We start from the raw sequence: 22,143 nt of genomic DNA, 5'->3' as shown, positions 1-22,143 counted from the left end.
TCGCACCCACAGCCCGACCCCCCCCCACAGTCCAACTCCACAGTCCCAACAACGTTCGACCCCCCACCCCACAACTGACCCGCCCCCATCCCAAAACCGAACCCCCCACACCCCACAATCGATCCCCCCATCCCATCAACCTAACCCTGATCCAAAAACCCACTTCCCCACCCCAAACCGACCCCCCTCATCCCACAAAACCGACCCCCCCCCCAAAACCTGACCCCCCATCCCACAACCGACCCCCCCCCCACCCCACAAACCGAGCCCACCCCACCACCGACCTCCCCCCACCCCACACCACCTCCCCTTCACCCCAAAACCCACCTCCCACCCCACAACCTTCCCCCCATCCCACAACCTTCTCCACCCACCCCAAAACTTCATCCCATCCCACTAACGACCCCCCCACCCCACACCGAATCCCTTCACCCCAAAACACTCCCCCACACACAACCGACCCCCCACCCAAAAACGGACCCCCCTCACCCACAACCTACCTCCCCATTCCACAAACCAACCCCCCACACACCCCACAACTCCCATCCAACCCCACAACCGATCCTCCCATCCCACAACCAACCTCCCCACTTCCCTACAACCTTCCCCCCCACCCCAAAACCAACCCACTCACATCCCACCACCCGACCCGCCCATCCCACAACCGACCCCCACACCCCACAACCGAGCCCCCCACCCCACAACCTTCCCCCCCATCCCACAACCGACCCCCTCACCCCAAGACCACCTCCCCACCCCCACAACCTTGCCCCCCCCCCAAAACCGACCCACCTTCACATTCCACAAACCCACCTCCCCACCCCACAACCGACCCCCCCACCCCAAAACCGACCCCCCCACCACCACCCGACCAACCTCCCCTTCAACTGCCCACCACCCACACCCCTCCCACTTCCCACAACCTTCATCCCCCATCCTCACCACCGTCCCCTTCACCCCACAACCGACCCCCCCACCCCACCAACCGACCCCCCTCACCCCACAACCACCCCCTTCACCCCACAACCGACGTCTCCCCATCCTCCAGCCAAACCGAGCCCCCACCCCCACAATCTTCCCCCCACCCTAAAAACCGAACCCCCCCATCCACAACCAACCCCCTCACCCCACCACGACTCCCCCCATCCTACAACCGACCCCCCCTCCCCAAAACGATCCCCCCACCCACCACCAACCCCCCTCCATCCCACATACCGACCCCCCCCATAACCAGCCCCTCCATCCCATAACCAGCCCCTCCACCCCATAACCAGCCCCTCCATCCCATAACCAGCCCCTCCATCCCATAACCTTCACCCCCAATCCCACCACGACCCCCCCCCACCAACACACCGCAAATTGAGGCTGGCGGCCACGTCGCCCGGTCGATTTTTGAGCCCGTTCAGGTCCATTTTGGTCCCGTCGTGTGACACGATTCGCTCGTAGCTCTTACGGTGCGTGGCCGGATCCACTTTCTCCCCGTATTCCTTCATCTTCTCGCACACCCGCTCCAGCAGCTCCGTTAAATGAGCTTCAGAACGGGCGTACGGCACCTACGGGACCGGTAGGGGGGGTGTATGTGTGTGTACGGGATCCGGTTCTGCTCGTAACCCCAACCGGGTTCGGTTCGGTTCGGTTCTCACCTCCACCACCGACTGGCTGCCGTCGGGGTTGATGCGGAACGAGCCCATCTGGATGGTTTTCCGTGGGTCCACCTGGGCGATCTCCCATTCCAGCTCATCCACCAGCGCCCGACACGCTACGGGAGGGGGGGGCGGAAAGTCAATGGGCCCAATATCCCCGCCGGTACCGGGTACCGAACCCGGTTCCGGTCCCGGTTCCGGTCCCATCCCGTCCCACCTCCGCAGTGCAGGTCCTGGCTCCGCCGGCCGCTCACTGCGGGCATTAGAGCGGCCACAGCCGCCATTACAAACAGCGCTGCCGTGATGGAGCCCCGCTCCCTCCTCCTCACCGGCCCCATCCCCGCTCCAACCCCCGGTCGCCACCGCCGCCCCCCGGTCACACCGGCCGCGGGGCTGCCCGCCGCGATGCCTGTCCCGTTGTGCTCCCCCAGGCGGTTGTATAGCGGATAACGGCCCCTCCGTGAGGGCGGCGGTGGGGGCTGCAGTTCGGTGGCGGATGCCGTGTGGGTCGGTGCCGGTTACCGGAGCGAGACCAGGCCGCACCGCGTGCAGGCAGCGCCGCGGACACCCCACGGTGAGGACCCCGAGCCGACAGGACCCGGCCCGCGTGGCGGTCGGCCCCAGGGGGCGGGGCCTAAACCCAGCCTAATTTATATGCATGATCACGCCTACTTCATTTACATACCGCGCGCGCTTTGCTCTAGCCCCGCCCCCTCACGCTCCGGTCCCATCCCGGTCCCGGTTCCGATCCCGGAGCGAAAGAAGCGGCGGTTCCATGTGAGCTCCGAGGTGGTTTTATGGGTTCGCCCGAACCAGCGGGCTGACAACACGGGCAGTACCGGGCACTACCGGGTAATACCGGGCACCGGCGGCCCCTCCCGGTACCGGCGGGGAGTGCGGGGCCACACGAGGCAGCGCTGAACCCAGTCCCCATTGCTCTTCATCCCCATCACAGCGCCAGCACGGGGGGAAACACGGCCCCATCTGCAGACATAGAGTCAGTCAGGGGGTGTAGGACGGGGGTGGGCAGGGTTTGGGGTCCCTATACTTACAATTGGGGTCCCTAGACTTACGTTTGGGGCTGCTCTGGCTGTCGGGTTCGGGCACCTTCCAGTCCAGCTTACGGCCCTTTTCATACAGAGCCTTGAGCACCTTGCGGAAGTTGTCGGGGTCGTTACTCAGCTCCAGGTATTTGCGGTACAGCTGCAGCGCCGTGCGGGCGTCCTCGATGCTGTCGTGGGTCTCACCTTGGATCTTAAGGTCTGTAGGGGGAGCCCAGGTCAGTGCAAGGCTCCCAAGTGGGAGAGAAAACCTATGGGAGCCACCATCAGCCTCCCACCCCCCTCTTTAGGATCACAGGATGCCACTAACCCAAGAAATACCAGGCGAGGAAGCGCAGGGAAATCATTCTCTTCCTTGGGATGTGGAACAGGTACACGGTGTCGATCACTTGGTCCTTGGGCACCTGGAAGGCAGAGGATGCTGTGCAGCTCCACATGAAGGGGTTGCTATGGCCCCCCCCCCCCCAAGGACACTGTGGGTCTCATTGCTCTCACCATGAGGTTGATGACACGGAAATCCTTCTGCAGCCCGTGGCCCACAAACTTGACACCCACGTCGATGAGGAAACGCAGCTTCAGGTAGGTGGATTTGAGAGTGGTGAGGTGCTTAGAGGAGATCTTGGCATCCAAATCTCCAGGCTTGATCCCCGAGTACTGCGTCAGGTAATCCACCACCTGCAGTGACAGAGCACACGGTGCCAGGCTGGGACAATTAGGGGCACCCAGGGGGTCTGTACCCCCCCCTGTTCCTCCCAGCATCACAGGGAAGGTGCTGCCATTATCCCAGGTAATATCTCCAAGGAGCAGCAGGCAGAGAGGCTGTGCCAGCCCTGCACAAAGCCAGCAGGGGCACCGTACCTGTTCCTGGCACCGTACCTGCTCCTGGGTGGAGATGTAGTCATCGATGAAGGGGACACCCTCATTAGGACCCTGACCCCGCACGCACGTGATCCTGGCCACCGACATCTGGCTGGGCTTGATGGTAGATTTGGTCCCATCGCTGCGCAGCTCAGCCTCCTCCTATAACAGCCAAGAGGAGAGCTCAGGGACATGCAGCCCTGTGTGACATGGCACAGCCACAGCACCCCGTGTCCCCCAGCACCTGACCTCATTCAATGTGACAAACTCAGCATCCAGCCCCACCAGGTCACCTGCCTGTGGCATCTCACTCAGCATGAGGGGGATGAAGGTGGCGTGGCACTTGCGCTGCTTGCGAGCCAGAGAGGCCTCTGCCAGCAGCACGCTGGCTTCAATTGGGTTCTTGACTGCAAGAGAAGGGTAAGGGGGATCAGCTGGGAGCAGACAGCTTGCCCCCACACAGCCACTTCTACTCGGACACTCACTGATGAGGTTGTACTTGGAGTTGAGGTTCCTCCGGGCATAGTACAGGATAGCTGGCACCTTCCAGCTCATGTCGAACTGCACAGCCTCGCACTGAGGGGACGGAGAGACACACAGGGACATGGCAGAGTGCTCCCACATACAGCATGAAACCCCAAGCCCCAAAGCTCAGCACCCACTGGGATACCTCACCGGTGGCCACGGGCACTCACCTTATCCACGGGCTCAATGAGGAAGTCATTGAAGAGATACCACTGCTGGTGCGTGACTCCCTGCAGAGAGAGGCACAGACACTGCATTAGAGCCCCCCCTAGGCAAATGCAATGAGTCCTCTACCCAGCTAATGGGGAGAGGGGTGTGACTGTGCCATATGGGAACTCCCTTCCTTCCTGGGACACTGTGGGGAAATCCCTGCTGGCCTGGGTGGTGACAAGAGTACACGAAGCTTTGGGGCTGGACGGGCACTCCAATGAGATGCAACAAACAACAGGCAGGGATGCAGTCTTGACAAACTCTGGGAACTCCTGGTTTGAGCATCTCCACCAAACAAAAGGACTGCCCAGACCAGCCCCGTTTCCTCTGGAAGGGAGATGAGGTCACCTCCCCTACCTGGAACCGCAAGCACAGGCTGGCAATGTGCCTGTGACCCAGGAGGAACTAGCATAGTAAGAGTGGGAAGAGCACTTCTTCAGCCCTTTCCTCCCCATAGCATGCCTGAGAAGCATTCACCTGTTGAAGGCCGCCTGGCACATCCAATAGATCACACTTAATGCTTTACTAAGAGAGCAAAAGCGTCAAGAATGGTTCCATTCGACAGCCTAATTCCTGAACGAGCTCTGAGCAAGAAGTCCTGGGTAAGACAGGACCCAGCAGTCCCGAAGGGCACCTCACCTCCTTCCTTTGGTGGTAGGTCTCTCCCACTTTGATGTGACCCACCAGGCTGCCCCCTGTGCGGGAATCCAGGATGTGGACAACTGTGGCCATGAGATCGTAGACATACACCGACTCGGGGTCGTCATTTGGACTCAGCTGGGGGAGGAAGGAGCCCTGAAGGAAAATGCCTTGAGCCCCTGACTTGCCTTCTAGGCAGCTCCCAGATCTCCATCCCAAACCCCAGAGCTCAGACATGCAGTTTTTCAGGCTGGCCGTGCCTGAGGGATAGAGCTCACTCAAAACACCTCCAAGATGGCCCCCTTTATCTCTCATCCACATACACTCAGCAGAGAAGTGGTTCTAAAGCAGATCTGCTCCTGCAGCCCCATGTGCACGCGACGCAGTCCCACATGAATGTCATCAGCCTTTACCTCATCGCTTTCGCTCCAGTTGCACACATCGAGCTCCTTATTCTTGGTCAGCCTCATCTTGATGGCGTGGGGGATCCAAATGTTCTTCAGTTCCTCCACAGAAGGATATGAATGCCCCACCTCGGGGTTTCCCAGTTCCTTCCTGCAAGGAGAATCACACAAGGCAGAGCTGGAAGCAGTCACGAGATGCAGCCTCGATCAGATTCTCCGGGGCAGGATCTGTACCACTCAACCCACCATCCAACTCCTTCATAAACTATCTGCAGATGCCTCAATCAGAGCCCTGGGAAAGCTAATGTCAACCAGAAAGGGCTGATACGTGGCTCAAAAGAGGATCACAAGGGTACGTGAACAACCCTTGTGGGTTCTAAGGGTATCTGAGCACCTACACAGGGTCAGTCTCAGAGCAGCCGTGAGGCCGTTCCAGTTTAGGGTCCACAAGGAAGCATGCACAGGCAGATTATGGGATGGTTATTAAATAAGAAATGGCCCTGACTGTGGGGCAACCCAGAAGGCATCGCTGCTCAACTAGAGCTGCCACCCCAGGAACAGTCACCTACCAATCTCCAAGAGACATTTCTTTGCCTTTGGTGATCTCAAAGCCTCCTCTCTTCATCAGGGCTCTCTGAAAGGCATACTGACAACGAAACACAGGGAAGTGTCAGCATGGAGTGACAGCCAGGGCTCAGGAACACGTGGGTGACAGCCAGGCCAGCAGCAAGGAAAAGACAGAGACTGTAAAGTCAGTGACAGGGAAAAAGACAGCAAGGGAAACCCAGCCGTCCACCAGCTGTGCTGTGCTTGTACTTGGGGAAGCAGGCACTGCCTCGTTGCTCCTAGGTCCTAAGGGGTTGGGGGGAATGAAAACATGACTCTACTGAAGTCCTGTCAGCTTTGTCATGGCAGGAGATCTTGTCTTTTCCAACTCCAAATGCACAGCTCATGCTGCATGCATGACCAAACCCCGACAAGTCCTCTGCAGACAAAGTGTGGTGATGCTTGGGTGGAGAGCAAGAGACTGTTAGAAACAGCAAGATCACAGCGAAAACACTTCTGAAGAATGGGACACGCAGCAAACCCTGTGTGCCAGGGAGGACAAGCCTGTTTCTGCCCCAAAGTGTCTCCCCCACCTCAGCCTGTGTCTTCCAGAAATCTGCTTCCTTGGAGCTGTTCACCTCACAGTTAATGACCAGGACATCTGGAAGGCAGCGGATATTCCTAGTCTGGACCTGTGGAAAGAGGGAGAGATGGAAGGAAGGCAGAACCAAGAGCCCCAGGAATGGCTCAGAACTGGATGCAGCACATGTTATCCTTTTCCCTCTTCCAAAGTCTTTGCCTGCAGTGCTGCCCCCACACCGCCTGCTAGACACAGGGTGTACTATAAGGGAAACTGAGGCAGGAAGCAGACTCATCACACCCCCAAAGCCTTAAAGGCTGCATCAGAACAGGTGTGTTTGCCTCCTGGGGGCTTCCCCCTACCCCAGGGGCTTCAGATGGGATCCATATAACCCACATTCCAGCACTGAGCAGCCCCATCAGGTCATGGAATACACTGCATCACACCAGCTCACAGACCAGCTGAGGAACAGAATCTCCTGCATCCACTCAGAGGGTTCCCTGCTGACTGATGGAGAAACTGCCCCTGCTCAGCCTGAAGCACTCACGTCCCTCTCCCACACCCCCCAGCCCCCCCCTCTGGCTCACCGTGGGCTGATACTTCTCACAGTTCTCACACCAGGCCTGTGTGTTCTGCTCCAAGCAGATGCTTCTCTTTAAAATTTGGGCAAACTCGTAGTCTTTGACTGGTTTTTCTGAAGGGAGAAAGGACAATAACATCACCTTCCAACATACACATCTTTACCAATTTAGCTCAGCCAGACCTCTGGGGTTTTCCTTACAACCACCAGGGAGAAGGTCAACCCCCAAATCTGCTCTCCTGCATCCCAAAGCTCAGCTACTGGACCTGCAACCTGGGATAGATGGCTGCAGGAGTTCCTCAGGTGTCACCTCACAAATAAACCTACATCTATACTCATCCATACAGACAATGAACCCCCCCCACTTAGCTGTCCTGCCCCAAGGGGAAAGCAGTGGGGTGAAACCTACAAGCCCTGCCCATCCCTGTCTGTTACCAGTGCTCTCAGGGTAGGAGAGGGTGAAGAGCAGCGTGGAAGACACGCGGACGGTTTCCTTCCCACAGCGGCACATGCTGCAGTTCTCCACCTCACAGCTGAACAGCTGCCCAATAACAGAATCTCCCGAGGACCCAAAGGTGCTGGAAAGAAAACAAAAGGAATACGTGGGATAGCAGGACCCCAAAAATCCCTGCTGAGCAGGGATGGGGGGTACAGAGGGCCGAGCACACATCTCTGCACACAGGTCTAGACCCAGAAGCAACAGAGGTTCAAACCCCACTACAGGGACAGCTGCAGACATGCATGTTCCCATGCAGACCCCCCCTTTCCTGAGGGACAGATGAGGCATCTGGGAGCCAGACCCCCTCCCTCACTCATTTACTCTCTGTCCTTCCCACAGATCAGGGATTTACCTGCTGCCAGCCCCCCGATACGCCTGCGGTCCCTCCTGCTCCTGGGTCTCCTGGTGCAGCTGAGTAAGGATGAAACGGTTCCAGCTCTGAATCAGTCGCCCCAGGTTCACTTTCCCTGTGGCTTCGTCTGAGTCAGCCAGGATCAGCCCCAGTGCTGAAGCCTCTGGGATTGTGCGGAAAGCCCGCAAGAAGTTGCTTCCCTGGGGATGGAGCAAGAGTGTTATGTCACAACCATCAAATGACAGGAGTTTCCATCTGTCTGATGCCACCTCTTCAGGACACTGCACCACCCTGCTCCTCTGTGATCTCTAACCCACATTACTCTTGCCTCACGTTGTCTGGGCTTGCCACTGACCTGGCAGGGGTCTCCTCGGGATAGATCAAGCATGTGGAAGAGCAAGCCCAGCTCGCAGCCCAGGCAGAACTCCTTCTGGCACAGGTGGTTCTGGACCAGGCAGCGGACAGGCTCCAAAAAATACAGCACCTAGCAGAGACAGAGACATCAGGAGCGGTCCTGTGGCTGTGATGGCCTGGGCAGGGCTGGGCATCACCCACCTGGATCATGCAGTTGCAGTAGGCATTGGGGATATGGGGCTCCAGGCCTGCAAACAGAGTCTTGTTATAATGCTTGAAATCAAAATCTTCCAGCCCCAGTTTGGAGTATTTGATTGTGACCTGAGGAGAGATGCAGTGTGTCAAACAAACGCTCTCCCACACCACAGGGCATCCACAAAGTATCCAGGTCTCCCCATGGGTGCTTGAGCCCATGTGGGTCCTTCAGAAGGTTACCTTCCTGTACTTCTTGGCCACCATGTAGAGGTGAGGTTCCTCCTCCCGCCCAATCGGGGACTCAGGAACTTGGCTGAAGCTGTCAAACTCATTGTCTGCTTCTTTTAACCGATAGGGGATCTGGGAGGGAGAAGAGAAAGGAAGAGCGGCTGAATCCTGAGGTGAAGGACCACGAACCGAAACAAGCGGCTCCTGGGCTTTCCTGCCTCCCCAAATGAGCAAAGGAATAAACCAGAAAGGAGAGGGGCCCTCCCTTAACCTGCATGAGTCCTCCACACCTTCCCTCTTACGAGGGACTTATCACTGTGGGGAAACTACAGCGGTGCTGCGGGCAAGGGCGACCCACAGCAGTGTTTTCCCAAGGGCAGGGACGTGCCATGTCCACAAACCTGCAGGCCAAACAGCTCAAACCTTCCCTGCCAAAGAACAAGTGATCAACGGGACCAGGTACAGCGTCCTCCTGAGAGCTCATACCTGGTTGCGGAGTTTGGTCCTTGGGTTTGGAGCGTAACCAATGAACCCCACTTTCTTCATGGTGCGCAGAATCTCGGGATCTACTGGAGGAGCTCGCCTATAAAACACACTGTGACTCAGAGGCTGCTCTGTTTGGCAGCACTGCTTCATAGAGTGCCTTGCTGGATGTGCTCAAGGACCCAACAGTGGGTCACAAGGGCTCCTCTCATTCAATCATTCCCCCCCCAACCCCCAACAAGAAGCTCAATATTCATTTTCCAGCTACAATAGAATACCAGACAAACACAACACCCAGCTGCCCCCAACCCTGAACAGGAGAGGGTTCTCTTTACACCAGCTTACACTGGGAGAGACTTGCAGATTACCGAGGTGCCGGGGCTGAGTTGGCTGCAGGCCAGTCTGACAACAAGGTCTCACTGGTCAGTGGCACAGGGATGAGTGATAGCGGCACGAGGTCCTGATTCCAATCCAAGTGTGGCAGCGTGTCAACAATGCAGGGCAGAGCAAAGTCTGTCTCCCGGGAATAGGTGTTAAAAGTGACCTCTGGGGAATCAGCCCAGAGGTGCACGCAGCCCTCAGAGTCACCAAATGCCAAGGCCTGTTTGCTGGCTGAGACGTCGAAGGTCATGATCAGAGGCCCCACGGTGTTCACATGGAAGATGTCGGCTGGGTTGGCGAGGCCGGTGGGCTCACAGAACTGGCATTGACCTGCGTGAGGGAAGCACAGGTTGAGGTGGCAACAGGGAGCAGGAGAGCAGAGCAACACACAGCCCTCACTGGTGGGGCAGGTTGAGCCAGCTGGGCACAGAGTGATCTACCAGCTCTGCCTGACTGCCTTTCCCACCTGTCTGGGAGATGATGGCCAGGCGGGAGGTGTAGGTGGGGATGAAGCGGAGGAAGAAGGGGTCGATGTGGACCTGCAGAGGGGTGGTGGCTCTCATCATTCGCAGGTCGTACACCTTCAGGAAGCGGTCGCAGGCCAGGCCGTTCATCCGGCTGGAGAAGCCGCAGGTCACCAGCAGGTTCCCGTGGACATCAAAGTCAGACAAGCTGCCTGAGTAGGCATCAAACTCATGTTCCACCACAAACGTGCGTAGATCCCTCAAGGAGACCTGGAAGGGTAAGATAGGGGTCACACAGGAGCTCTCTGAGCTCTGGGAAAACCCTGGGGGAAACCTGGGTATCAGGAGGGCTGATGGGCACGATGGTGTTACCTTCCCTGAGGTGTGACCACAGAAAAAGAAGCGGTTTGATTGCCTCATGATGGTGATGCCAGGAACCTCCACAGTGAACTGGGAAGGACACAGAGCAGCAGGGTGAGCACCAGACAAAGCAACCAGGGGATGCCGTGCCACTGGTACCCAGCGGTACCTTCTGTGTCTCCTGCACGGTGTTGAGGTCTATCTCAATCACATGGTTCTGCAGTCCGCCAACCAGCAGAGTGCTGCTGTCCGTCAGCAGGAGGCTGTGCATGTCCTCGGCCTCATCCATGCTGCAGAGGAGAGAGGACAGCCCTTGCTCCGAGCTCTGGGGCAGAGCAGGGAAGGATCCTTCCATCCTGCCTTTATTCCTCTCCCATACTGAGCTTTTACATCGCAGGAAGGGAGTGGAGAACTCCTCCTACAAACACACTGTGACCCTTCCCTCGTTCCCAGGTGCCAGGGCAAAGCACTCACAGGTAGTCAAATATGATGAGGCCTCCTCGTGACATGCACTTCAGGTTGGTTTTGGTCAGGAAAAGGACCCCATTCTCCAGGCTCTGGATCTGCCGGATGTCATCGCTGCTGTTCACTTGGAAGGAGGAGTAACGCTCCAGCGTTGGGCCAAAGAACGAGGTGGCGTGGCCCTAAAAGCAGGATGGGATCATCAAGACCCTGGGTACAACACATGCAAGCACTGCCCTACTCTGTACCATTCAGGTCAAGGCAGGCTGCCTTGCTGCCTGAGCCACTTAGAGCAGGGATTCCTGCCTCTCTCTATCGACAGAACCATGAGAGGTTGTTCAGACTTTCCTTTTTTCAGCAGATATAAGTAAAGAACCAAAAGCAGCCCAAGAAATCAGGGCTGTAGCACCTGGAAGCTCTTTGACAGCCAAACAAGGCTGAGCATTTCCCATGCTCCGGGCCACGTCATCCATTTCCAGATCTCTACATCTACGTGGCTCAATTCCCAGTTCCAAGCTGGCATTTCCAGCTCAGATCCATCTCCACGCCAGGGCTCCATTCACAACCAATTTGCCTCCAGCAGGTTGGGACACACAGACGTGGGGCTGCAGCCGCCTCGAGACACCTACCCCATGATTCCCAACCCACAGCATTTCTTCATGGAGGTCAAAATGGGAGACAGACACGGGCACTCCCACTTCGGAGACAGCAGTGTGCAGCTCACTATACATGCCCTCCACGATGTGCACGGACTCTGGCACCGCAATACCCTCTAAGGGCACCCCGTCGGGATCCAGCTCCACGTTCTGCAGCAGGTTGGGGTTAAGATGAGGGTCCAGGACGGGATCCAGCGCCGGATGCAACGTAGGCGCATATTCAGCAAGAGAAGGGTCGAGACCTTCAAAATTCATGGTGAAAACCAACGTGTCTCCCTTTGGAACAGAAAAGGAACTAAGTGGGTCAGGCAGAAACACCAAAAGGCCGCGATTCTTAGAAACACCGCATAGAACAACTGCCTGGAGGGGCCGACGGGAAGGCGCTGGAATCTCCACCGAGCACTTACATGCACCTCAATGGACCGTGCTCACGGGCGGCACCGTAAAATCCCTCCCGTGGACACACCGTGAGCACGGAGCCCACCGGGTGCACAGAGCCGGTTCCCCACCCCCTCCCCCTCTCCAAGGGCTCCAACAGGCGGCGCCTCCCCCCTTATCGCTGCGGACGGGCGGTATCGGCTCCTGCAGCCGGTGGCTTTGAACCGCACCCGGGTAGGCCCAACCCAGCACGGTGGGCCCAGGCCCGACCCAGTACGGTAGGCCCAAGCCAGCACGGTAGGCCCAGGCCCAGGCCCGACCCAGCACGGTAGGCCCAGGCCCAACACGGTAGGCCCAAACCAGCACGGTAGGCCCAGCCCGGCTCCCAACCGGGTGCGTTACCCACAACCCCCCGCGCTCCGGCTTCCGGGAGCGGCCCTCAACCGGGATCTGCCGTTACCGAGCGGCCCCGAGCGGAGCCCGCCGGGAGCGACCCGGCCCCCCCCCACACGCCCAAACAGGAAGTAGGCCCGACCCTGCGGCTGATCAACCAATGGTAATGCGGAGTGTGATGCGCTGGCCAATCAGCGCTTGAGTGAGGCGGGACTAAGAGGAGAGGAGGGAGTCGTGCCGGACGGTGCGGCAGAAGGGACAAAAAGCTGCGGTTCGCGGTTTGCTTCTTGCTGCGCTCCCACCTACAACAACGACCGGGCGGGGGGCTCCGGGACCCCCATATGGAGCCCCGAGTGTTGCATGCGCCACGGCCCCGGTGTCACTCTGTATCCAATGCTGTCCTCTCCCGATGTCCCCGCTCCGTGATCACGGAGCCCATCTCCCGGTGCCGCAGCTCGTTCCTCGACCCCCGGAGCCCCCCGGCCTCGGTGGAGCTCCCGGGACGGCGACAATCCCGGAGGAACCGGGGGGTGTTGGAGGCTGCGGGCACAGAACCCAGCCCAGAACAGGAGAAGCCGGTGGGGGTCCCGGTGGATCCCGGTGTGTCCCGGTGGGTCCCGGTGGGTCCCGGTGGGGCGGAGTGTCCGGTAGCCGCTGAGCCCCGGGGTCGGTTGACGACGAGGGCAGAGAACGGGGGGGTTCAGTGGCCGGGGAAGGCCGGGGGCAGCCCCTCCGGGCGGGGATCGGGAAGCGCCGGAGCCGCCCTGTCGGGGCCGCCGCGATTGCGGAGCCGCGGGCAACGCCGGGGAAACGGGGGGTGAGGAAGAGCAGCCGGGGGTCCGCCAGGAGCGGGGCAGCGCCGGGACCCGCAGCAGTTTCCCCCGGTAGCACCGGGAACACGGAGCGGGGACGTCGGGGAAGCGCTGCGGGACACCTGCGGGTCCTCCCCGCCCCGCCCTACAATGAGCGGAACCGCGTCCGTCCCGTCCCGTCTCACCGCGTCCCGGGATCGGTTCGGTGCGGTGCGGGCTCAGGTGTGTCCGGTACCGTCCGCGGGGCCGCCGGGCGTGGAGCCACCAGGAACTGCCCCGGGTTTTCCTGCCCGTCCCGTCGGGGCGCGGGGCCGGAGCGGGCGCGGCGGGGCGCAGCCCGGGGACCCCGGCCCGGTATCGGTTCTGCTTTCGGGGGAGGCGGCGATTTCGCAGTAACGGGGGGCGGGTGCCACCTGCCCCGGGGATTCCCCACCTGCCGCCGCCCCATAAAAGCCGATGGATCCGTCGGTGGCGGCACTGACCGGATCCGACCCGTCCTGCCATGGTTCCGTTCCGCCGCCTCCTGCTCGTGTTCTGCCTCCCGGCGATGCTGCTGCCGCCCGCGGTCCCGTTCCCGACCCCGGGCACCGACTGGGCCGCCTGCAGAGACCTCTCCCAGCGGCTGTCGCGGCTGCTGGGGGCGATGAAGGAGTCGCACCGGGTGCTGGTGAGCGCCGGGATGGGGTTTGGGGAGAGGGGAGATGGATGATGCTACCGGGGACACTCGGGGAACCGGGGGTGCTGCGGGAACTGGGGATACACAGGAATTGCTTTGGGAACCGGGAGAAATGGGGATGCCCGGGGAACCAAAGGTGCTTCTGGAACTGGGAGAAATGGGGGCGCCCCTTTAACAGGGGGTATGGGGGGCACAGGGGGTTTGGGGGTAACTGTGATGCTCCGGCTGCTTGAGGGGAGTCAAAGTGCTACTATGGGGTCCCTGTTAATTCCTATTGTCAGGATGGGGTCCGTCTGGGTGGAGAGGAGGACTCTGAGGGGGACTGTGCCCCCCGCATCCGCTGCAGTGATGCCTGCGACCCCTCCACGCTGGACACGAACAGCACGGTACCAAAGGGGGGGGAGTGAGGGGGAATCTGAGGGGCTCGGGGGGGGGTATCCCTGGAACCAAAGCCCTGGATGCTCTGGGGATGCATTGAGATGACTGAAGGGTCCTGGGTGGGGTGCTGGGGGGTCCTAGAAGTGCTTTGGGGAGGGGGGATGGGGAGGGGGGGGAGTGATGCTGGAGATATTCCTGGGGGCATCTCGGAAGCACTAAAGTGATGTGATGGGGATGTCAGGGCAGCCTGGGGGTCTCGGGGGTGCCAGGAACATGCTGGGGGGTCTCAGGGCTGTTGGCATCCAGAAGATCCTCAGGGGTCGCTTTGGGGACGTGCTCAGGGGTCCAGCATCTTCATGCCCCCCCCTTCCGTCCCCCCAGAACTGCCTGCGGCGGATCCTGCAGGGGCTGCAGCACTACCAGACCGTGCTGAGCTCCGACATCTTTGCTACCCACCCTCAGCCGGAGCTTAAAGCTGTGCTGGATGAACTTCTGGGCCTCGTGCAGGTGAGCCGAGCTGACCCCAACCCCAACCTTAACATTAACCCCAACCCAAAGCTCCCAAACTCTGACCCCTCTCTCCTTTCAGGTCCCCTTTCGTTCCTGCCAGACCCCCCCGCCCCCTCCTACAGACCTCTGGGCTCGTCCATTGCTGCAGCACAACACATTGGAACGGCTCCGCTCCTTCACCGCCGTCATGAGCCGCGTCTTCACCCACGGTGCCAGCACCCGCTGAGCCCCCCCCCGACCCCCCCCCACCTTTATTTATTTCTTATTTATGGGCCGCGCTCCCTATTTATACGGGGTATTTATGGGTTTCTAATAAAGGGCTGGGATACGAGGAGCCGCTCTCTATCACACAGCACTACGGGTTGATGGGGAGGAAGGGCTTTATTTACACCAGGGGGTCTGGGGGGGTCACTGGAAGTCGCTGGCATCGACGTGGAGCGCTGGGAACTCGCCGTCTGCAGTGAAGAGCGAAGGGGTGGCAGGGAACACCAAGTCATCGGGCTGCGGCAGGAAGGGGTCGCTGGGGTCCAGGAGCACGGCGCTGTCTATGGGGTGGGATAGGGGGGGAAAGAAGAGTCAGCGCTGAATGACCCCCCAGCCCCGCAGCCCCCAGCACTCACCCGTCGGATCCACGCACCGTCCAGGGTGGGCAGCAGCTCCGGCTCCTCCAGCTGCCCAGCTCCCAGCTCCGGCTCCTGCAGCGGCAGCCCCTGCAGCTCCCCCAGCCCCGACGGCAGCAGCGCTACGGCTCCATTCCCCAACAGCAGCTCTGCATCACTGCCCCCCAACAGCGGCCCTATGGTGTTACAACCCCCTGTGGGCAGCACCCCCTGCCCCCCAGGCCCCACCTGCACCAGCTGCAGCACAACAGGTTGCCCCAGGTCCCCCATTCCTGTCTGCAGCACCCCCAAACCTCCCGACCCCAATGGCTGCGGGGTTGGCAGCACAGGGATTTGGGGTCCTGGTCCTGTAGCCACCATCGGGCTCACAGCATGAGGTGTCCCTGGGGTCCTGCCCCCCCCGGGCACTGTCCCTGGGCTCACAGGTTGTTGCCCACCACTCCTCAACCGCAGCGTCTCCAAATCCTCCGTAGCCACCACCAGCTCCTCTTCTGTCTGCCACGTCTCATGGGGCTGCCTATGGGTACAGCATGGGGTCAGCTGGGGGAGAAGGGGGGGTAGGGCATGGGGGTCCATCCCTATGGGGCTGGGGGGGGGGGGGCTCACCTGGAGGACACGCGGATGAGGCGCTGGTTCAGGTATTCCTTCTTCTTGCTCAGGATTCCTGGGGGCAGGGAGGGGAGTTGGGAGGGGGTGGTGGGTGTTTCCCCCCCCCCTATTCCATGCTGTGCTGTAGCACGTCGTACCTTCATGCCGTTGGCTGTAGTAGGGCCCAAAGGCTTCGTCACGGGGGGTGTCGGGGTAGAGGAAGAGCAGAGGGTTCTCGGGGATGTTCTCCTCTGCCAGCAGTTGGTAATCACGGATGATGTCGGGCAGCGCCAGCGATGCCAGCTCAACTGCGGTGTAGGGGACGACGGCACGGAAGGCTGGGGGTCCTATGGGGTGGGGGTGGGGGGTCAATGGGTGGGTGTGAGGTCACACAGAGGGGATGGGGGGGGGGGGGTTGGGGGCTGTGCTCACCGTTTTCAGGGTGCTCCACCCAGGTGCAGGTGACCCCCCCCAACATGCTCTCACTGAACCGAATCAGGAACGTCCCCGATCTCTTCACCTTCAGAAGTTTCTTTTCCTGTTTGCGGCTCACGAAGCCCAGGATGAGCCTAAAAAGGGGCAGAGGGACGGTCAGCTCCTGCAACCCTACAGCCCACCCTACATCCCACCCACCCCATACCCCAGCCTGGCTGTACCCATCCTTCCAGAGCTGCTTCAGGTGGTCGTGCAGCAGTGCCAGGATCCCATCCAGCCATGCCCAGAAGGAGAAACCCGCAGCACCATCCTACAGGATGGAGGATAATGTGGGATGGGGGGGGGATGTGGGATGGGTGAGATGGGGACGTGTCAGGATGGATGGGGACTGCTCACCTTGGAGAACTTGGTCCAGGGTAAAGCACTGTCTGGAGGTGGCTTTGAGCCTATAGGGGGATGGGGGGCAGTGGGGTGGGTGAGGAGGGCTGGGATGTGTCTGGGGGGGGGGGGTTTGGGGGTGCAGGGTCGTACCAAAGAGCTTCTCTGCCAACATGTGTAGGTGCTCCCGGCTCAGACCCCGCTCGGCCGTGCTCTGGAATTGCCAACTCAGCACCTCTGCCAGCCGGGGCCATGGGGCTGGGGGGGGGGTGGAGAAGAACTGCTGGTCCTGTAGGGATGGAAGCAGTGAGTGGGATGGGGGGAGTGGGAAGGGGTGGGAAGAGGACAGACACATGGGACAGATGGGACATCAGGGCTGGGATATGGGGCAATGGGTTGGGAAGGGGGAATGGGGACGGCGTGAGGGCTGCTTGCCTTGGGGTTGGGGCTCAGCATGTTGAACCAGAGCACGGAGGCCCAGGCGTTGGAGAGCTGGTTGTTGTTCGAGATGATGACGAAGGGCAGCGTTGAGGTCTGTGGGGGGAGTGGGGGTCATTTCAGGCCGCCCCAACACCCAGACCCCCCCCACTCCCACCCCAAAACTCACCTCCAGCTTCAGCTCCAGCCCACAATACGCGTATGCCAGCGTGAAGGTGATGAGATGAAGCTCCTCGGTCACAGCCAGGGGACCCTGCACAGGATGGGAACCCTCACCCACCGCCCACCTTGTGCCCCCCCCCCCCATTAACCCACACCCACCTCATTGGTGCCTCTGCTGCCTTTGCCGGACCCTCCGCCCTTCTGTTCCTTCAGTGTCTGTGGGGAGGGGTGGGGGAGGTCAAAGTGGAGCTGGGGGTTGGGATGGGGTGGACCCAAGTGGGGGTCTCAGGTGGGGTGGAGGGAGGGAGGTGCCTACAAGGTACTGGAAGTCACAGACCAACCCCTCCCGGGGGCTGTCCCCAACCAGGACTGTTTTGCTGCTCGAGGTCAGAATGTTGAATCTGCGGAACCTGTGGGGCAGAGGGAGGATGCAGGTGGGGGCTGCAGCCGCTGACACCCCCTGGGGATGCTGATACCCCGATGGGTTCAACCAAGAACCCCCCCCTTGGGGTCCCATTCCTGCTGGCACTCATCACTCACCCTCGTGTCTTCGGTGGGTCCCTGCAAAAAGCAACACGGTGTCAGCTGTGATCACAGCCCAGGACCCAAAGGTGGGGGGGGGACCCAGACCCCAATAGACCCCAATGGACCCTATGGGACCCTATGGACCCCCATGACCTGTCGATGTGGATGTTGGCCTCCATGCGGTGGTTGCGGTCGTGCAGCCGGACCAGCAGACGGGCACGAGTGCAGAACTTGTTGGCTGTACGCAGCACCAGCGGGCGCTTGGGGGTGTTGGGCATGCAGGGCTGCTGCTCCACCACGAAGGCACTGCATGTGTATATGTGTGTGTGTATGGGGAGGGGGTCAGAGCAGCTCCATCCCACCCCCATTCCCCCCATGCTGTGTCTCCTACCTCTGCAGCAGGCAGGTCAGCTGCTCCTGCAGCCTCTTCTCCAGCAGTGGCAGCTCGGACTGCAGCGGGTCCTGCTCGTAGGTCACCTTTTGCCGCAGCTCTCCCACCGCCCTCAGCAGCTGCAACAGCTGGAAGAGCCCCTCACCCAGCGCTGTGAACCTGCAGGCATTGGGGGGTCAGCAGGGCACGTACCCCTTGTTCCCCCCTCCCCAACCCCCCCTAAGCCCACCCCTACCAGCCCTGCAGCTTCAGCAGGCAGGTGTCAGTGGGGGCTCCCAGGCAGCTGCGTTGCTGCCTCTCACGCCATGCAATCAGCTCCTGCTGCAGGAAATCCCGCAGGGTCTCGCTGCGCCCCAGCAGCTGCTGAATCTGTGCCACCACCTCCTGCAGGGACACCGGGTTTGAGTGGGGGGCACATTGTAGCTGTGCCCCCCCCCCAATTCCCCTTCCTCAGCTTAGCTCTTACCCGCCGCTGTCGGTCCAAAGACTGAAGCTTGGCTTGAAGTGCTTGGATCTGCTGTGCGTATTGCGGGTCATTGGAGTGGTCCTGGCCTGCAGCAATGGGGTGGGGGTTTATAGGGGGGGGGTAGGGAGTGCTGGCTGTTCCCCCCCCCAAACAATAAATGCAGCCTTACCCGGCTGGTAATACATCTTGTAGCTGAAGTCAAAGGTGTCCTGCAGGTCCTCCATGTGTCGGAATGCACGTTCAGCCTCCTGGGGATCAATGGGGGGGGGAGTGAGGGCTGTGTGACCCCATGGGGTGGGGGGTTCTGTGGGGGGTTTTTGGTATTACCTGCAGGGCTGTGCGGACTCAGCCAGGCCTGTCTGGATCTCCCTCCCTGGCTGCCTGTGGGCTGTGCTGGTGTTTGGGGGGGCTCCACCTATGGGTTGGGGGTCGGCACCGGTGCTCAGCTCTGCTGGTTATGGGGTTTGGGGAACCCACCTACTGGCCTTTGCTGAGCCCTCCGTAGGATGCAGCGCTCTCCTGCAGCAGATTGGCCACCAGGTTGGCAAAGCTCTCGGGTGCTCCTCGAAAGCAGCTATGGGGTGAAAAAGGGGGGTGGTCAGCACACAGCGAGTCCCAGCTCCACCCATAGACCCCCCAACCCCCCTCAAAACACCACCTGCAGGTCGATCCTTGCTTTAGCAGGTTGCTTCACATGAATATCCCATCCGGCCCCGGCGCCACTGTCGCCCCAGCAGCGTCAGCCAGCGAATGGAACAGCATCCGTGCATGGATGAAAGGGCTCGCCGCCTGCTATGCCTGCGGGACACTCAGTGTCTGCCCCACCGAGACCCCCCCACTCGGGTCCTCCTCTCCCCCCCTACTTACGCACTTGATCCTCAATCCAGTCTGCCAGCTCATGCCGGACGTCATGGGCAGCGCAGCGTGCTGTACAGTTGGTGGACTCCAGGTGGTGGGCAACTCTGCAACCTCCTGGCCACGCGCCATATGGTGGGGGATGGTGGCTGAGAGGGGGGGGGGCAGGATGAGCTGCTGGGACCCCTCCGGCTGTGGGGATGGAAGTGGTGCTCGCTCACTCCATATACACACATACACCCCCCCCCCAACCCCCCCACGGCTCCAGCTCAGTGCGGGGGGGTCTTGTGGTGGTACATGGGGGTCCATGATGGTACGGGGGGGGGTCCCATTATGGTAAGGGGGGGGTCCCATAATGGTACAAGGGGGTCCCGTAATGGTAAGGGGGGGGTCCCGTGATGGTATAGGGGGGTCCCATGATGGTATGGGGAGGGTCCCGTGATGGTAAGGGGGGTCCCGTCATGGTATAAGGGGGTCCCGTTATGGCACAGGGGGGGTCCCATGATGGTACAAGGGGGGGTCCCGTGATGGTACAAGGGGGTCCCGTTATGGTACAAGGGGGTCCCGTCATGTTATAAGGGGGTCCTGTAATGGTACGGGGGGGTCCCGTGATGATACAAGGGGGGTCCCATGATGGTACAACGGGGTCCCGTTATGGTACAAGGGGGTCCCATAATGGTACGGGGGGGTCCCGTGATGGTACAGGGGTGCAGCCCCCCCGGACCCCTCCTGTCCCGCCCCCCCATGCCCTGTCCCTGCACCTCAGCCCCTAACCCCGATCCCGATACCAGACCTGGACCCGACACCCCGGTACCGCTCCCCGGTTCCCGTCCCGATCCCGGTCCTGTCCCCTGACCCAGCGGAGGAAGAAGCTGTAGCCACGCCCCCTCCCCAGTTCTGCTCGCTGATTGGTGGAGACCGCCATGAGGCCACGCCCCCCGGGGCTGGGGAACGCGGGAGTTCCTGGGGGCGGCAACACTTCCCCGAAATGACGTCAGAGGGCGGGGCCACGCAGGGGGCGGGGCCAACGGAATCAAACAACCAATAGGGGGCGCGGTTACACAAAATGAGCGTGGTTATATCGAAGGGGGCGTGGCTAAACTAGAGGGGGCGTGGCTATACCGAAAGGGGGCGGGGCCAGCGGGGGGTCGCCGTAGGGGATGGCGGAGCGGGGTGGGGGTCGGCAATGGGAGCTATGGGGGATGGAGCGGGGGGGGATGAGCCCATAGGGACGGGTTGTGGGGCAGGGATGTGGGGCAGAGCGGGCTGTCACCGCACGGCCCGTCCAAGGCCGAGCCCGGGCCAAGGTCCCCACGACCCGGGGCAGCGCGGCCGGACGGACCGGGACAGCGATACCGATATGGACGTACCGATACCGATATGGACACACCGATACAGATAGGGACGTACCGATACCGACCGATACCGATACGGACACACTGATACCGATATGGACATACCGATCCCGATACGGGCACACCGATACCGACCGATACCGATATGGACACACCGATACCGATATGGACACACCGATACCGATACGGACACACCGATACCGATACGGACACACCGATACCGATACGGACACCGGGCGGGGACGTGGCTTTATTCAGACCACGAGGACGGGGCCGCTGTGAGCGCTGGGCGCCGTCGGTGGTTCCCCGTCCGCAGTGAAATACCCATAGAGAGCTCGGACCCCCGCTTTGATACCGGGCTGCAGCCCGAACCGGATCCCCACGGCCACGGGGCCGCCTCCCGTGATCGCCGTTAACGCCGCGTAGCCCAGATCCTCGGCCGCCTGCAGCGCCCGTTCGGACGCGAGCAGCTCGCAGCCCTGGAAGGCGAAGTAGAGGCCGCTGCCCAGGTTATAGACGGCGTTGACTCCCGGTACCCACTCGATCACGCCGTGAGCCTGCCGTTCACCGGGGGGGCTACAAGCGTCGTCTTCCGCCTCCCGACGGCACCGGACCGTCCCGTTGCGGGTCTCGTTGCGGGGCCGAACGCAGCGCCGCCTCAATCGGGCCAGGCTGGAGAGAAGCGGCAGCGTCCGGTCCGCCGGGACGTCCCGCAGCCCCGCCAGACCCCGCAGCAACGCGGTGACCGCGGGGGGGCTCAGCTCCCGGTACAGCCCCATCGCCGCTTCCTCCGCCTCCGGTTTGCAGCCGGTTCGACTCAGCACCAGAACCAACGAGGCTCGGGACACGGCGCGGGGCAGCGGGGGGATGCGGGAGAAACCGGGGAGGGAATCGGGGAGCAGCGCCCCGCAACGAACCCCCCGACCCCGCAACGCATGGAGGGGGGGGGCGACCTCCGCCAGCAGCGCCCGCAGCGCCGCCGTCCGTCCATCACCCACCGGGGGGGCGGGGGTCGCTGTTTCCCCCCGGCCCTGAATGAAGAAGAGGAGGAAGAGCAGAGTGCGGCCCATGGAGGCGGCTCGGGGGGGACCTGGGGAGGTTTGAGGGGGGGGCACAGCCGTCAGCACACAGACCCCTTCCATATCCCCCCCCCCCATCCCAGCCCCCCGCTCACCGTCACCGCCGGCCCCGCAGCACCGTGGTTGTACTGAGCCCCCCCCGCCCCCTCCATGGCCCCTTTATAAGCGCCGCTATCAGCCCCATTGCGACACACAGGGACAGAGACCCGCACCGCCCCCCAACC

At 61.2% G+C, this 22,143-nt stretch overlaps 5 protein-coding genes across 11 annotated transcripts in view; 1 reads left to right on the top strand and 4 right to left on the bottom strand.

Moving 5' to 3' along the window:
• Positions 1-2,159, bottom strand: part of CNPY2 (canopy FGF signaling regulator 2) — a 3,829-nt gene extending 1,670 nt beyond the window's left edge. The window contains exons 1-3 of the mRNA XM_015887059.2: positions 1,861-2,159; positions 1,644-1,759; positions 1,350-1,553 (exon numbers count right to left, since the gene is read on the bottom strand). Coding sequence (XP_015742545.1) covers positions 1,350-1,553; positions 1,644-1,759; positions 1,861-1,981 — 441 coding nt within the window. The 5' untranslated portion in view covers positions 1,982-2,159. The remainder of the gene's footprint in view (positions 1-1,349; positions 1,554-1,643; positions 1,760-1,860) is intronic.
• A 262-nt stretch (positions 2,160-2,421) lies between these two features.
• On the bottom strand, positions 2,422-12,419 carry PAN2 (poly(A) specific ribonuclease subunit PAN2). 6 transcript variants are annotated; one of them, XM_015887048.2, is made up of 25 exons: positions 12,319-12,419; positions 11,454-11,756; positions 10,837-11,006; positions 10,532-10,652; positions 10,375-10,452; positions 10,005-10,272; positions 9,526-9,868; positions 9,161-9,257; positions 8,687-8,806; positions 8,453-8,572; positions 8,253-8,381; positions 7,898-8,097; positions 7,482-7,624; positions 7,054-7,160; positions 6,480-6,578; positions 5,910-5,986; positions 5,350-5,491; positions 4,937-5,092; positions 4,258-4,317; positions 3,812-4,138; positions 3,581-3,724; positions 3,200-3,379; positions 3,015-3,108; positions 2,717-2,905; positions 2,422-2,627 (listed from the first exon to the last, which is right to left on the bottom strand). In XM_015887048.2, the coding sequence occupies exons 2-25, from the start codon at positions 11,733-11,735 to the stop codon at positions 2,593-2,595; spliced, it is 3,681 nt and encodes a 1,226-aa protein (XP_015742534.1). In that variant the 5' UTR covers positions 11,736-11,756; positions 12,319-12,419; the 3' UTR covers positions 2,422-2,592. The 6 variants fall into 6 exon arrangements, with proteins under 6 accessions (XP_015742534.1, XP_015742536.1, XP_015742538.1 ...); XM_015887050.2 differs by lacking the exon at positions 12,319-12,419 and adding an exon at positions 11,888-12,218; XM_015887052.1 differs by lacking the exon at positions 12,319-12,419 and having other exon boundaries at positions 3,812-3,969; positions 4,048-4,138; positions 11,454-11,735.
• A 604-nt stretch (positions 12,420-13,023) lies between these two features.
• Positions 13,024-14,959, top strand: IL23A (interleukin 23 subunit alpha). Its single transcript, XM_015887058.2, has 4 exons — positions 13,024-13,730; positions 14,021-14,125; positions 14,499-14,624; positions 14,707-14,959. The coding sequence occupies exons 1-4, from the start codon at positions 13,566-13,568 to the stop codon at positions 14,851-14,853; spliced, it is 543 nt and encodes a 180-aa protein (XP_015742544.1). The 5' UTR covers positions 13,024-13,565; the 3' UTR covers positions 14,854-14,959.
• Positions 14,912-19,008, bottom strand: STAT2 (signal transducer and activator of transcription 2). 2 transcript variants are annotated; one of them, XM_015887056.2, is made up of 19 exons: positions 18,958-19,008; positions 18,800-18,878; positions 18,631-18,716; positions 18,400-18,548; positions 18,165-18,323; positions 17,927-18,079; positions 17,789-17,809; positions 17,565-17,658; positions 17,408-17,464; positions 17,256-17,339; positions 17,084-17,182; positions 16,802-16,937; positions 16,667-16,716; positions 16,492-16,580; positions 16,268-16,404; positions 15,994-16,182; positions 15,854-15,911; positions 15,248-15,764; positions 14,912-15,172 (listed from the first exon to the last, which is right to left on the bottom strand). In XM_015887056.2, the coding sequence occupies exons 2-19, from the start codon at positions 18,852-18,854 to the stop codon at positions 14,927-14,929; spliced, it is 2,379 nt and encodes a 792-aa protein (XP_015742542.1). In that variant the 5' UTR covers positions 18,855-18,878; positions 18,958-19,008; the 3' UTR covers positions 14,912-14,926. The 2 variants fall into 2 exon arrangements, with proteins under 2 accessions (XP_015742542.1, XP_015742543.1); XM_015887057.1 differs by having other exon boundaries at positions 14,990-15,172; positions 15,265-15,764.
• A 2,050-nt stretch (positions 19,009-21,058) lies between these two features.
• On the bottom strand, positions 21,059-22,109 carry APOF (apolipoprotein F). Its single transcript, XM_015887081.2, has 2 exons — positions 22,015-22,109; positions 21,059-21,930 (listed from the first exon to the last, which is right to left on the bottom strand). The coding sequence occupies exon 2, from the start codon at positions 21,908-21,910 to the stop codon at positions 21,095-21,097; it is 816 nt and encodes a 271-aa protein (XP_015742567.1). The 5' UTR covers positions 21,911-21,930; positions 22,015-22,109; the 3' UTR covers positions 21,059-21,094.
• Between the last annotated feature and the right edge of the window lie 34 nt (positions 22,110-22,143).

This window comes from Coturnix japonica, linkage group LGE22C19W28_E50C23, assembly GCF_001577835.2.
Source record: "Coturnix japonica isolate 7356 linkage group LGE22C19W28_E50C23, Coturnix japonica 2.1, whole genome shotgun sequence".
NCBI classification, from domain to species: domain Eukaryota; kingdom Metazoa; phylum Chordata; class Aves; order Galliformes; family Phasianidae; genus Coturnix; species Coturnix japonica.
This window is presented reverse-complemented; position numbering and strand designations above follow the sequence as displayed.

What these genes read in the sequence shown, in the direction of transcription:
- PAN2 (XM_015887048.2), bottom strand. Translation starts at nt 11,735, where the DNA reads ATGAATTTTGAAGGTCTCGACCCTTCTCTTGCTGAATATGCGCCTACG. An exon ending in TATCGGGGGGCTGGCAGCAG is followed by an intron (nt 7,625 to 7,897) that starts GTAAATCCCTGA and finishes TTTTCTTTCCAG; the next exon opens with CACCTTTGGGTCCTCGGGAG. An exon ending in TCCGTGTCATCAACCTCATG is followed by an intron (nt 3,109 to 3,199) that starts GTGAGAGCAATG and finishes TCTGCCTTCCAG; the next exon opens with GTGCCCAAGGACCAAGTGAT.
- IL23A (XM_015887058.2), top strand. Translation starts at nt 13,566, where the DNA reads ATGGTTCCGTTCCGCCGCCTCCTGCTCGTGTTCTGCCTCCCGGCGATG. An exon ending in CGCTGGACACGAACAGCACG is followed by an intron (nt 14,126 to 14,498) that starts GTACCAAAGGGG and finishes CCGTCCCCCCAG; the next exon opens with AACTGCCTGCGGCGGATCCT. An exon ending in AACTTCTGGGCCTCGTGCAG is followed by an intron (nt 14,625 to 14,706) that starts GTGAGCCGAGCT and finishes CTCTCCTTTCAG; the next exon opens with GTCCCCTTTCGTTCCTGCCA.
- STAT2 (XM_015887056.2), bottom strand. Translation starts at nt 18,854, where the DNA reads ATGGAGGACCTGCAGGACACCTTTGACTTCAGCTACAAGATGTATTAC. An exon ending in GCCAACATCCACATCGACAG is followed by an intron (nt 17,810 to 17,926) that starts GTCATGGGGGTC and finishes TGCTTTTTGCAG; the next exon opens with GGACCCACCGAAGACACGAG. An exon ending in AAGCAGCTCTGGAAGGATGG is followed by an intron (nt 16,405 to 16,491) that starts GTACAGCCAGGC and finishes GCCCCTTTTTAG; the next exon opens with GCTCATCCTGGGCTTCGTGA.
- APOF (XM_015887081.2), bottom strand. Translation starts at nt 21,910, where the DNA reads ATGGGCCGCACTCTGCTCTTCCTCCTCTTCTTCATTCAGGGCCGGGGG.